Source organism: Eretmochelys imbricata, chromosome 2 (genome assembly GCF_965152235.1).
Source record: "Eretmochelys imbricata isolate rEreImb1 chromosome 2, rEreImb1.hap1, whole genome shotgun sequence".
In the NCBI taxonomy this organism is placed as follows: domain Eukaryota; kingdom Metazoa; phylum Chordata; order Testudines; family Cheloniidae; genus Eretmochelys; species Eretmochelys imbricata.
The window spans coordinates 141985389-141999715 of NC_135573.1; the positions used below are offsets into that span (position 1 = coordinate 141985389).

Consider the following 14327-nt stretch of genomic DNA (forward strand, 5'->3'; position numbering starts at 1 on the left):
CTCTGCTACACCCCACACCCCTTCTGCACCCCTGCCCCGGGCCCAGTGATGAGCTGCCAAAATCTGAAGAACCGGTTCCTTCAGTCACTCCGGGTCTTCAGCGGCACTTCAGCGGCGGGTCCTTCACTCACTCCAGATCTTCGGCGGCCCTGAGGGACCCGCCACCAAAGGGCCTCTGAAGTCCCGGAGCGAGTGAAGGACCCACTGTCGAAGACCCAGAGCACTGCCGGGTGAGTATAAAGGCATTCTCAAGGGGAGCCTCCCCAGCCGGGAGCTCAGGCAGGCTGGACAGGATGGTCTTGCAGGACAGATGTGGCCCACGGGCTGGAGTTTGCCCAAGCCTTTAACAACCGGTTCTAAACCAGCTTCTAAATTTAACAACCGGTTCGCGCGAACTGGTGCAAACCGCCTCCAGCTCACCATTGCCTGAGACCCCTGCTGCACCCTGCACCCCTCCTGCACCCCGACCCCCTGACCTGAGCCCCCTGCTGCACCCTGCACCCCTCCTACACCCTAACCCCCTGCTCTGAGCACCCTGCTGCAGCCCGCACCCCTCCTGCACCTCAACCCCCTACCCTGAGCCGCCTGCTGCACCCTGCACACTCCTGCACCCCTTGGGGGCAGGGTGGGGGCGGAGTTGAGGTAGGGATTTCATGGAAGGGGTTGGAATGGGGACAGGGAAGGGGTGGGAAGAGGTGGGGCAGGGGCGGGGCCTCACGGAAGGGGTGGAGTGGGGGTGGGGCCGGGGCAGCATTGGGGAGTGGTCAGTGGTGCGGCCCTCGGGCCAATGTACTAGTCCTCATGTGGCCCTCATGGTCATTTGAGTTTGAGACCCCTGGTTTAAGTTTGTATACTATTCAGTCCACAATGAAGTAATTTATATGGATCACTTGAAATATTCTGCAGCAATATAAAGTCATTTGATTAATTTGGTTGGTCCGACACTAGCAGAATGTAGCCATTAACTTAATGAAATAGTAAGACAAAACAGCTGTATAAATCTCTGTATCAGCTCTGTTCTCTTTACTCTGTTTGAGTCACTTGTATATGCTGACCTCTCTCTGTATAATAGCTAATCAGCAGTTAACCAGGCCTTGTGGTCATTTCATTCTTATAACATTTTTGTTCACCTTAAAGATTTTCACTTCTCATGAGCTTTTTACCATACTGGCAGAATGTATCACTTCCATAATATGTAATAAATACCTCATAAAAAGTTTGTGAAATATTTGTTAGGTATGTTCTTATTGATCACATTCCATATATAAAACAAACACCTTTCTTCAACCTGGGCTGGAAGTTGCTTTAGCAGTGGCATTTCTTCAAATTGAAAGAGCCCATTACAGAATGTTTTAGAGAGCTTTAATTCTTGCCATAAAATGTCTTACGTTTAATCAAAACTATGTATGTATCTTTACTTGCTCAGAAAAGATTATTCACTTCCAAAGCACTGTGTCACATATCAAAACTTTAAAATGACTAGACTAATATATACTATGAGTTACTGAGCACATCACAGAAAAGAAGGAAAAGAACTTACTTCATCACAACAGCAGTTTGCGATGATCTTATCTAGGGAGATATTACTCTTAATTTTTTTCACTGTTTTATTATTTGTACTACCACAGCACCTAGGGACCCTAGTCATGGCCCAGGACTCCATTAACCTTGGTGCTGTGCAAACACAAATCAAAAAGATGGTTCTCTGCCCGCAAGAGCATATAGGCTAAGTAACCAAATTACAGCTCTCTGAAATACAGCAAAAATGCTGTTGTTTGACAAGTATTAGAAGTTCATACCTAACATCAGTGCTATGCCTAACGTTATCAATAGATTCCATATTTCACGGTGCCATCATCACATTGCGTTCAGACATTTTCTGCGTGTGTACTTAAATATTAATAGTTTAATATCTTTTGTCCTTTCCATGTTTGTATCCCAGATGGCCAATGAAGCGAGACCATGCCCATGTGACATTGGAGACAGGTTTGAGTATGGGGGCCTTGGGCATGAAGTGCAAGTGGAGCACATCAAGGCGTACGTTTGCAAACCGTCCGCCAGCACGGAAAAAGCTGTGGTTGTGATTCACGATATATTTGGATGGCAACTCCCAAATACCAGATACATAACTGATATGCTTGCAGCTAATGGATACATGTAAGCAATCTTAATGTTTTCTTCCCAAAGAGACATGGTCAAAGTTGCTAGGCCAAAAATGTTATAGACTTTTTTTTAAAACCACACCACGTATGAAGAATTTCAAAGACTTTGCTAGCATGTGTTTTTTCTAAACACATATGTCATCTTAAAACAGTGCAAGTAGCTGATCACTAGTGAGTAACCATACAATTAGGGCTGTCGATTAATCAGAGTTAACTCACACAATTAACTCAAAAAAATTAAACGCAGATAAAAAAATGAATTGCGATTAATCACAGTTTTAATCGCACTGTTAAACAGCAGAATACCAACTGAAATGTATTACATTTGATGTTTTTCTACATTTTTAAATATATTGATTTCAGTTACAACACAGTATACAAAGTTGACAGTGCTCACTTTATATTAATATTTTTACTACAAATATTTGCACTGTAAAAATGGCAAACAAAATAAATAGTATTTTTCAGTTCACCTCATACAAGTATTGAAGTGCAATCTCTTTATCAGTGGTGGGCAACCTGCGGCCTGTGAGCTGCATGCGACCTGTCAGGGTAATCCGCTGGCAGGTCACCAGACAGTTTGTTTACATTTGTACGGCCGCCCGCAGCTCCCAGTGGCTGCAGTTCACCATTCCCGGCCAATGGGAGCTGTGGGAAGTGGCGTGGGCTGCATGGACATGCCAGCAGCTAAATTTTTTGTTATATCTAAATTTTTTGTTGCACTCAAAAATAAAACAATGTAAAACTTTAGAGCCTACAAGTCCACTCAGTCCTACTTCTTATTCAGCCAATCGCTCAGACAAGCAAGTTTGTTTACATTTACTGGAGATACTGCTGCCAGCTTTTTGTTTACAATGTCACCTGACAGTAAGAACATGCATTCGCATGGCACTTTTGGAGCCAGCATTGCAAGGTATTTATGTGCCAGATATGCTAAACATTCATATGCCCCTTCTTGCTTCAGCCACAATTCCATGCTGATGAAGCTCGTTAAAAAAATAATGCATTAATTATATTTGTGACTGAACTCCTTGGGGGGAGAACTGTATGTCTTCTACTCTGTTTTACCTGCATTCTGCCATATATTTCATGTTATAGCAGTCTCAGATGATGACCCAGCACATGTTGTTCATTTTAAGAACACTTTCACTGCAGATTCGACAAAACGCAGAAAAGGTACCAAAGCGAGATTTCTAAAGATAGCTACAGCACTCAACCCAAGGTTTTAGAATCTGAAGTGCCTTCCAAAATCTGAGAGGAATGAAAGCATACTTTCAGAAGTCTTACAAGAGCAACACTCTGATGTGGAAACTACAGAACCCAAACCACCAAAAAAGAAAATCAACCTTTCTGCTGGTGACATCTGACTCAGATGATGAAAAGAAACATGCATAGATCCACACTACTTTGGATGTTTATTGAGCAGAACCCATTATCAGCATGGATGCATGTCCTCTGGAATGGTGGTTGAAGCATGAAGAGATATATAAATCTTTAGCACATCTGGCAAGTAAATGTCTTGCGACGCCAGCTACAACAGTGCCATGTGAATGCCTGTTCTCACTTTCAGGTGACATTGTAAACAAGAAAGGCAGAATTATCTCCTGCAAATGTAAACAAACTTGTTTGTCTGAGCAATTCGCTGAACAAGAGGTAGGACTGTGTAAACTTGTAGGCTCTACATTGTTTTATTTTTGAATGTAGGTTTTTTTGTACATAATTCTACACTTGTAAGTTCAACTTTCATGACAAAGAGATTGAACTATAGTACCTGTATTAGGTGAATTGAAAAATACTGTTTCTTTTGTTTTTTACAGTGCAAATATTTATAATAAAAATAAATATAAAGTGAGCACTGTACACTTTGTATTCTGTGTTGTAATTGAAATCAATATATTTGAAAATATAGAAAATATCCAAAACTAAATAAATGGAATTATGTTATTGTTTAACAGTTGGATTAATCTCTTGATTAATCGCGATTCATTTTTTAATTGCTTGACAGCCCTACTTACAATAATTAGCCAGTGTGTAGATGCATAAAGAAGGAAAGGAAAACAAAACCAAACATCTGATTTTCAAGTTTCTGAGATATTATTTAAAATATCTGTAGTATCTTTTAAACAGCCTTGTACTTTTTGGTCCTAATTAGCATTACTTATAATGGCAAAAGTCCTAGTGAAGAAAAATGGAATTTTGCATGAGTGTGAAGGGCTGACTCAAGCCCTATAAGAGTACTATATTCAGAAATATAGTAAAAACCTAAAGTCATTCCCACAATATTAGGTTAACATTAGTTCCAGCTCAAATTTATATTCTTGTAAATTGTAGAATATCTGCAAAACTGATAATCAGTTCTTAGGGTATTTTAATAACAGTTAATAACTTATCAAATTCCTTAATTAACAAAGTCTAATAAGTCAAAGTAAACTGCCATGCTCTGGAAGTTCTATCAAATCATTCTATTAGATTTAGACAAGTAATGGGAACAGATCTGTATAATTGTGTGTGAGCATTATGGAATAAACAGAATGAATACACATTAAAGTATACAGACTGTCCCATAATTACTCCTTACCTCTATTCCATGGACCTAAAATTGTTTTACTTTTTCATATAGAGCCATCTGCCCAGACTTCTTTGTGGGACAAAAACCTTGGGACCCTTCTGATGACTGGTCCATCTTTAATGACTGGCTGAAAACTCGAGATGCCAGCAAGGTAGACAGGTAAGATGTATATTTAGTAGACTGCATGTACACACAGCTCTCATTGATAGGAGTTTTGCCCTAGTAAAGACTCCAGTCCTAAAACATAATGGACCAGATGCAGCTTGGAATAAGAAAGCACAAATCCCATGGAAATGTGTGGGTCAAATTAGTAGTTATGTAAACGGTGGAGTCAATAGCAAAGTAGTGACATGAAGCAGGTGTGCAAACAGCTATAAGTTATACATGTCAGGAGTGGAGATGGAACCATCGAAGGAAAGGAGGTGGGGTGGAAACCCTATCAAAACTCAGCAAGATAAAGCAGGCTTCTCCTACTTTAACTTAGGTCACACTACTCCTGTGCTTCCTAGGGTACCATTTTGCCCTGCTGTAATTGTAAGATGTAAAATTAGTCACCAAAGACTACCAAGCTGGTGTAACTTACATTTGTATTGCACACCCACAAAGTCCCAGGTCAGCGTAAGTTACACTACTTTGCCACTCTACTAGTCACTTAAACTTGTTTTTTACCATTTACACCTAACTGCACTTCACCATTACACCTATTAGTTCACTGCTGAATTTCATTCAGCATTTTCAAAATTTGCTTTACTGACTTCATGCAATGTTTACTTCCCTTGAAACAGTTCAAGTAATAATTTGATCATAAATGGTGTTCTCTTGAATGGGCTTCACTTAAATTTTATTGATGTTAATTGATAAGATAAGAAATCGTGTCCTTTGTCCAACTGTATTTGTATTTTTAGACTCAATTAAAATTCTAACCACTAATACGTGTAAAGTAAAAGATTGTTCTGATTGCACCTCATTACACATTCAGTATGTTACACATTATGCTGTTTTCTTCTAGAGGATGAGCTAACCCATTAAATATTCATGTGTTTCATATAATTGCCAACTCATGTTTCAAAACTGCAGTTTAAATTCTGGAGTTGTTGTGTTCCAAGAAGATACTAAAAACCTAAACAAAATTAGAAGTGTCTATTTTATAAACCAATTGTATTTTCTTTCCAGTTTTCCAGTGCTATTAGATTCCTTAATTTGCCTTTCTTTATATGTGTTAGGGAAGTTGATGTCATCTTGAAGTATCTAAAGGAGCAATGCAATGCAAAGAAGATCGGTGTCATTGGATTTTGCTGGGGTGGAATGGCTGTACATCACTTGATGCTGAAAAATCCTGAATTAAAAACTGGGGTGGCAATCTATGGTAAGTTTAAAATGCATGTAAACTTGAGCTCACTCACATACATAAATATAGCATGTAGTTTAATTATTACTGAATATAATCCATAATGATTTAGATTTATGTGCTGTGGATTATGGGGAGAGTTGGGAGAACTTCCTGGGGGCCTTAAAAGGTCATATTGCTGCTTTGATTTGCTGATCAGCCAAGTTAATTAATTATTTCTATATGGTTATTTTTGTTGCTCTATGGTCATCACTTGTGAATGTATGTCTAATTATTTGTCAGAGCACGTAGAGCTTTTTCTATGGATTTTATTGTTATTTAAATGTAAATAAATAGTAAAATACAAATACAATATAGATTGCCTAGTGATTTGCATCAATATTTCTGAGTATATTTAAATTGAAAGCATAGATGTATATATAATGATGAATGTTTATATGTGTCTTTGTAGCCCTAGATCTATGAAGCTTTCATAACAGAAAAGATGTGAAATCAACTTTGTATAGTCTGCTACAGCATACTGATTCTTATACCATTTCTAACTGATAATAAAGGCACATCACATTCAGTTCAATTGTGTCTCAACCATTTGGTCTGTGTCAAAACTAGATCTGTAGGCTTTTTCAGTGGGGCAAAATGCCAGGCATGCACTCAAGGCTCAATGTAATACATACAATTGTCACAAAAGATTGACCCAAGCTGTGAAGTATGGATTTTGAACAGGACCTGAATCAGATGTCCCCACAGATCTTTGGGTTCAGTGTTGCAGTGTCTGTCTACACTGGCAAAAGTCAGGTGATTAATTCACCACCAGTACAGCTCCACCAAGGGTATCAATGATGGAAGTTGTAGGATAGCCATCCAACCTGGTGATAAAAATGCTTGTCTACAATACAGATTTTTCCATTGTCCTTACTAGGGGAACTGCACTGATGGGGAAATACATCAGTGTGGTTTTTTTTTTGCCAGTGCAGGTCCAGGTAGACCAGTTATAGAGCTGGGCCAAGACACTGGATCTGGAGCCTCACTTCCCCAGAGCTGGAAGAGAGGAAGTTCAGATCCAGTGTCTCCATCTAAAAAGAACGAGGAGGACTTGTGGCACCTTAGAGACTAACAAATTTATTTGGGCATAAGCTTTCCTGGGCTAAAACACAGTTCATCAGATGCATGCAGTGGAAAATACAGTAGGAAGACAGATATACACAGAAACATGAAAAAATGGGGGTTGCCATACCAACTCTAAAGAGACTCATCGATTAAGGTGAGCTATTATCAGCAGGAGAAAAAAAACTTTTGTAGTGATAATCAGGATGGCCCATTTCAAACGGTCGACAAGAAGGTGTGAGTAACAGTAGGGGAAAAATTAGCATGGGGAAATAGTTTTTAGTTTGTGTAAAGACTCATCCACTCCCAGTCTTTATTCAAGTCTAATTTAATGGTGTCCAGTTTGCAAATTAATTCCAGTTCTGCAGTTTCTCACTGGAGTCTTTTTTGAAGCTTTTTTGTGGAATAATTGCGACTTTTAGGTCTGTAATTGAGTGTCCAGGGAGGATGAAGTGTTCTCCAACTGGTTTATGAATGTTATAATTCTTGACATCTGATTTGTGTCCATTTATTCTTTTGTGTAGAGACTGTCCAGTTTGGCCAATGTACATGGCAGAGGGGCTTTGCTGGCACATGATAGCATATATCACATTGGTGGATGTGCAGGTGCACGAGCCTCTGATAGTGTGGCTGATGTGATTGGATCCTATGATGATGTCCCTTGAATAGATATGTGGACAGAGTTGGCAACGGGCTTTGTTGCAAGGATAGGTTCCTCGGTTAGTGTTTTTGTTGCGTGGTGTGTGGTTGCTGGTGAGTATTTGCTTCAGTTTGGGGGGGCTGTCTGTAAGCGAGGACTGGCCTGTCTCCCAAGATCTGTGGGAGCGAGGGATCATCCTTCAGGATAGGTTGTAGATTCTTGATGATGAGCTGGAGTTCTTACAACTACAATACCCACCTGCTGAAGTGAAGAAACAGATTGACAGAGCCAGAAGAGTACCCAGAAGTCACCTACTACACGACAGGCCCAACAAAGAAAGTAACAGAACGCTACTAGCCATCACCTTCAGCCCCCAACTACAACCTCTCCAGCACATCATTAAGGATCTACAAGCTATCCTGAAGGATGATTCCTCACTCTCACAGATCAGCCACACTATCAGAAGCTTGTTCACCTGCACATCTACCAATGTGATATATGCCATTATGTGCCAGCAATGCCCCTCTGCTATGTACATTGGCCAAACTGGACAGTCTCTATGCAAAAGAATAAATGAACACAAATCAGACGTCAAGAATTATAACGTTCAAAAACCAGTCGGAGAACACTTCAATCTCCCTGGACGCTCAATTACAGACCTAAAAGTCGCAATTATTCCACAAAAAAACTTCAAAAAAGACTCCAATGAGAAACCGCAGAACTGGAATTAATTTGCAGACTGGACACCATTAAATTAGACTTGAATAAAGACTGGGAGTGGATGAATCATTACACAAACTAAAAACTATTTCCCCATGCTAATTTTTCCCCAACTGTTACTCACACCTACCTGTCAACCGTTTGAAATGGGCCATCCTGATTATCACTACAAAAGTTTTCTTCTCCTGCTGATAATAGTCCACCTTAATCGATGAGTCTCTTTAGAGTTGGTATGGCAACCCCCATTTTTTCATGTTCTCTGTATATATATATATATATATATATATATATATATATATATATATATATCTTCCTACTGTATTTTCCACTGCATGCATCTGATGAAGTGGGTTCTAGCCCACGAAAGCTTATGCTCAAATAAATTTGTCAGTCTCTAAGGTGCCACAAGTACTCCTCATTCTGTTTGCTGATACAGACTAACGCGGCTACCACTCTGAAAAGTGTCTCCATCTGTAACTTTCATGTTTTGATTTAGTGTTAATCATTATAAATTGCTCACTATAAACATTTTAAATGTATTTAATTTTTCTAGGAGTAATTAAGTACTTTGAGGATAGATACAGTTTGCTCCACCCCACATTCTTCATTTTTGGTGAAAGTGATGATTACATCCCTCTTGAACAAGTAAGTTCACCTTCAAACACATTTATATCTTCATTGCTTTTTAAACATTGATTTAATAAGATAACATTTTGTTCAGAGAAATTAGAAAATGAATTAGTATCTTTCTTGCCTCTTAAAAAGGATATAAAAACTCCTGTTATTGTTCTCACAAATTATTTAAAGGCATACTGTCAATGTTTCCCATCTCTAAGTATAGATTTTATAAAATAAGGGGGTCATGGTAAGAGAGGGGCTAGTAGCTGTAGATGGAGTCAAAAGGAAGGCATTCGGCAGGCACAGGAGATGAAACCCTCCTTAATCAAAGTGAGGTTAGGCATTAGGTCAACACCCTGCAATTGGGATCAACAGTTACAGAGGGACAGCTCATTCCTAGGCTTTCCCTCTTCTTCCTGCTAGCTCATTCCTAGGCTTTCCATCCCACGAAGGCCAAGAGAGCCACTGCTCTTTACCAGGCTTTCAAACAGTTTATGAAGTCCAATCAGAAGGCAAAAAGCCCTGCAAACAACTGGGGTCAGATCCTCTTCTGGTGTAAATCAGCATAGCTCTGGTGAGGCTGTAGTGATTTATACCACTTGAGGATCTGGTCTCCGGGTTCTCTGTTTACCTCAGGGAAATCCATCCTCCATCAGGGCAGCCAGCTCTCTGTCCCCTTCTTCGGTGTTATTGCCTATTTCCCTCCTAGTTATTCCCTCCTACTGGAGCCCCCTCCCTTCAGGGTTGACATTTCTGGCAATTTTGAAGGTTTCCCTGGAAGGGAAAACTAACTAGTGTAGTTTCATTGACCAAGCTGAGAGATGTGCAAAAAGAAAACAGAGGGGAAATTATGAACCCTGTAGCGAGGGAGAGTGGCCTCCCGCCGAGCCTGAGCCCAAGGGACCCCTACACTCCCTTGGTGGGCGAAGCAGGGCCAACCCCACCCCCTTGTACCTGAAGCAGAGGGGAGTGGCAGGAAGTATAGAAGGAGGGCCCTGCAGCTCAGTTCGGCTGGAGCCATGGAAGGAGGCAGACGTTTCCAACCAACTGCAGAACTCCAGAGCTGAATCAATGCTGTGCTGCGCCCTGCCCCCAGAGGAGACCAGCCCATGATAGGAGTTGCCAGGACTGCTGTCAGCCCTGTATCCTGAGATGATGGAATATCCTTGGACTACAGAGTCCTGCACCTGGACGAGGGTAGGAAGTAGCCCAGAGAAACTAGACTTTAGTCCGCTTTTGTTGCTGGAGCATGAGTAAGCATGTTTCAGTTGGATCCCACTGACCCAGTGGCAGAACCCTCCACCACTGTTAGGGCTCTGGGCTGGGACCCAGTAGAGGAGAGAGGCCCGGGTCCTCCTACCCCCTGCTGCCAGCCCCACCCTGTTCTATCCCTGTTTATTATCTAAAGGCGTTGTTAGTAACTAGACGTAAATCTGGATTCCATGTAGGCTAAAGTTCCAGGCTTAAGTTTAGCTCAGGCTCTGGTTCAACAACACTAAAATACTGCAAGCTTTTCTTATAACATTTCAGATCCATCTGAACCAGAACACTTATATAGGCACAGTGCTCAATGTTTTCCGGATCAGAATATAGATTTTTTTTGTGTTGTGACAGGGTCGGGCCAGATGGCTATAGGAGAGTAATAGAAGGCAGCTATATTAGCCCCAGGCTAAGTAGGTCCCTTTTCCCTGGGTAGGGTAACAGGGAAGGTTCTAGAACAATCAGGAACCTTCTGGAGACAATTAAGACAGGCTGATTAGAACACCTGAAGCCAATCAAGAAGCTGCTAGAATCAATTAAGGCAGGCTAATCAGGGCACCTAGGTTTTAAAAAGGAGCTCACTTCAGTTTGTGGTGTGCATGTGAGGAGCTAGGAGCAAGAGGCACTAGGAGCTGAGAGTGAGAACGCGGACTGTTGGAGGACTGAGGTGTACAAACATTATCAGACACCAGGAGGAAGGTCCTATGGTGAGGATAAAGAAGGTGTTGGGAGGAGGCCATGGGGAAGTAGCCCAGGGAGTTGTAGCTGTCGCACAGCTGTTCCAAGAGGCACTCTAGATAGCCTGCATTCCAGCCCTGGGCTGGAACCTGGAGTAGAGGGCGGGCCCAGGTTCCCCCCAAATCCTCCCAACTCCTGGTCAGACACAGGAGGAGTTGACCTGGACTGTGAGTTCAGAAAAATGGCCAAGCTGAGGGCTGCCGTGAAGCTCCAAGGCAAGCAAATTCACCAATAAGCACAAGACCCACCAAGGTAGAGCAGGAACTTTGTCACAATGTATAGAATCATAGTAGGAGGGAGCTGAGTAGCCTTTGCAGGAGCCCAAAGGAAGATATGCTGCAGGCTTGCATCCACTTGTAGATTTTTTTTTCCATCAAAAATCATAGGAACAGGTTAGAATCACAAGCTTTGAATCTGTGCAGCTTCCACCCGCCCAAACACAAATTCAAAGTTTTGTCCCTTTCTCGGTCCAGTCTCCACTACTTACTACTTGCTGTAGTGCTTGCTACCAACTGGACTACTCATGGTAGTAAGCCCCACATCAGGAAACAAGTGTTTTTATCTTTGCAGAGACCTTTAAAGATGCAATTCCACTTACCTACACAGTTTTTGTAATTTTGTACAGTCATAGCTCAATGATTACTAGAAGAAAATAGCCCATAAAAATACAATTGGGGTAACAAATCTAGTCTGGCCCAAGTGTGAGATTGGTAAAGAAGGAACTGAGATGAGGATACATCACATCTTTCAGGAAACTAAATGATGAGCAAGCTGAGAATTAGTAAAAATAATAGGTTAAATCAATGTCACTAACAGAAGGATGTTCTGTTACAGGTCACCTTACTGGAGCAGAAGCTGAAACAACACTGTAAAGTTGATTACAGAGTTAAAATTTACCCTGGGCAAACTCATGGTTTTGTACATCGCAGGAGAGAAGATATAAACCCTCAAGATAAACCCTACATTGAAGAAGCAAGAAAGGACATGATCTACTGGTTAAATAAATACCTTTAACAAAAGTATACTGCCAGATCTGTAAAACACAATCAAGTAATTTGTTAGGTAGACTTTAGAGCACATTGTACTTTTATTTTTGGAAAAAATAAAAATCATTTTAAATTTAATTAGAAGATAAAAAAAGATAAATGGTTGTTTATTTACTTTTCAGCAGTAACACTTTCTAACAATTTTTATTTGTATTTTTGAACTTCCTTGAATAAGTTGATGCCAAAATATTTTCAAGTGTAGAACACCTTAAATTTAGAAAAAAGTTTTGTAATCTGACCTACATATCTTAAGATTGTTACAATCTGCTTCGAGATATACCCCTATCTAAGGGGTTCATATATCCCTTAATATTTATGAGTAATTGTAAGAAAAGCTAATGACAGTTATGTGAATGCACTGAGAAAATATTTCTCCTACAGCCATCGTACAGTACCTTGAGCTGTGGCTTCGTCAGCTCTAAACTAGGCAGGGTTGTGCTTGGACATTAGATGGGAGACTTCCCAGGAGAGTGGCATCAGTGACTCAACAATTAGTACCACTCCTGCTGAAGCAAACATTTACTAATTCTCCAATCCCAGCATGGTGTTAGGGCCACTGTTTTTCTGATAAGATGTTTAATCAAGTTGCTTGTCCCACATACTTGTCCCATGAACTGTTGCAATAGCTAGGGAAATTATGAGAAAAGGTGTTGATGTGATGGTGTCCCCAGGGTGCAACATGGAACTGGGGTACCACTGAGCCCTCTGTCCCACGAACCTGGGCTCCCTCTCACACTGTGATGTTGTGACAAGCTGCAAACCTCTGGCAGCTACTGCACTCACACAGACATCCACAGGTAGGGACACACTTAAACGAGTTACATGAATGCTTCTCCCAACCACTCCTGAACTAACAATAGAGAAGCTCCAAACAATTCCCTGCAGCTTCCCCAGCCTAGGACCCCAGAGCTGTACCTTCTTGCCCTAGTCAGAAGCCTGACCAATGTATGTTTATTACCCAGGCCGCCCTCTCACCTTCACTCAGTGTGGAGAGGACATGCATAAGCCTTTGTAACTGTGCAGAGATTTCCCAAGCGCTTCAACCAAAACACACTGGTTTAGTTAAAGTATAAAACAGATCTATTAACTACAGAAAGATAGATTTTAAGTGGTTATAAGTGGTAGGCATGGAAGATTAGAGATAGTTACCAAAGAAAATAAAAGATCAATGAACAATCTAAATCTTAAACCTTATTTCATTCGGCTGTGTTTAGATCAGCATTTTTCTCATCCAACTGGATGTTACAATTCTTAATACACAGGCTTCCACTTAAGCCTGGACCAGTCACCTCAGATGATCTTCGTCTTCTTGTCATTCCAGTTGCTTCCAGCATAGGTGCAGGGAGGAGAAACGTGCTGCAACATGTCCCAGTGAGCTTTGCTGAGTCACAGTGATTGAGTAAACCTCCATTGTGTGGACTTGGGCAAAAGTCATTGAATTGTAAATTCCTTGATTACAACTCTCCTGCGGATTAATGGTTGTGGAGCACCCTCCTGGGCGGGCTCCTTTGTATGTCACTATCAAACATACAGCATAGTTCAGTAACAACTATACAGCAACATCTCATAATTTTATACACACTAATTATATACATATTTGGACAGAACAATGGGTTTCAACAGTCATGACCTTTCATATGATATCTTACATGGCATGCTTTGTATGAAATATTACAACCACATATGAATGATGAATATGGGGGTTACAGAGTGCCATTTTGAGGTACAGTATGTCACAGCTGATTTAACCATGTATTTACCTCAGTTTGCTAACATGTCTGAAAACTACAACTGCCTTATCCACACTAGAATTTTGCCATGTGATAGTTACCATGTGGTAGGAAAAAAAACCTTTCCCAGTGAAGACAAGGCCTAAGTGTTGTGTCCAATTCCAACTTGGATCATTCTATTTTGCCTATACAAATTCTCCCTGTAATTTCAGTAGGAGAAGCTATATTTAACTCTCCTTTAAAAAATAAACAAAGTATCCTGTTGTATGGCTAGCTGTGTTAAATGGCTGTCACATTCCTCCTTGGTGGTAGGGACGGAGCAATTTGTGTATGCCGTTTAGATAGATTAGATAGAAGTCAAAAGTAAAGAAGGCAGGAGGCGTGTGGAAAAA

General features: G+C 40.9%; 1 protein-coding gene across 1 annotated transcript; it reads left to right on the top strand.

Moving 5' to 3' along the window:
* The first annotated feature begins 1942 nt into the window (after window positions 1–1942).
* LOC144260520 (carboxymethylenebutenolidase homolog) lies at window positions 1943–12173 on the top strand. The gene is made up of 5 exons (XM_077809173.1): window positions 1943–2157; window positions 4783–4890; window positions 5955–6097; window positions 9097–9188; window positions 11994–12173. The coding sequence occupies exons 1-5, from the start codon at window positions 1943–1945 to the stop codon at window positions 12171–12173; spliced, it is 738 nt and encodes a 245-aa protein (XP_077665299.1).
* Window positions 12174–14327: the final 2154 nt, after the last annotated feature.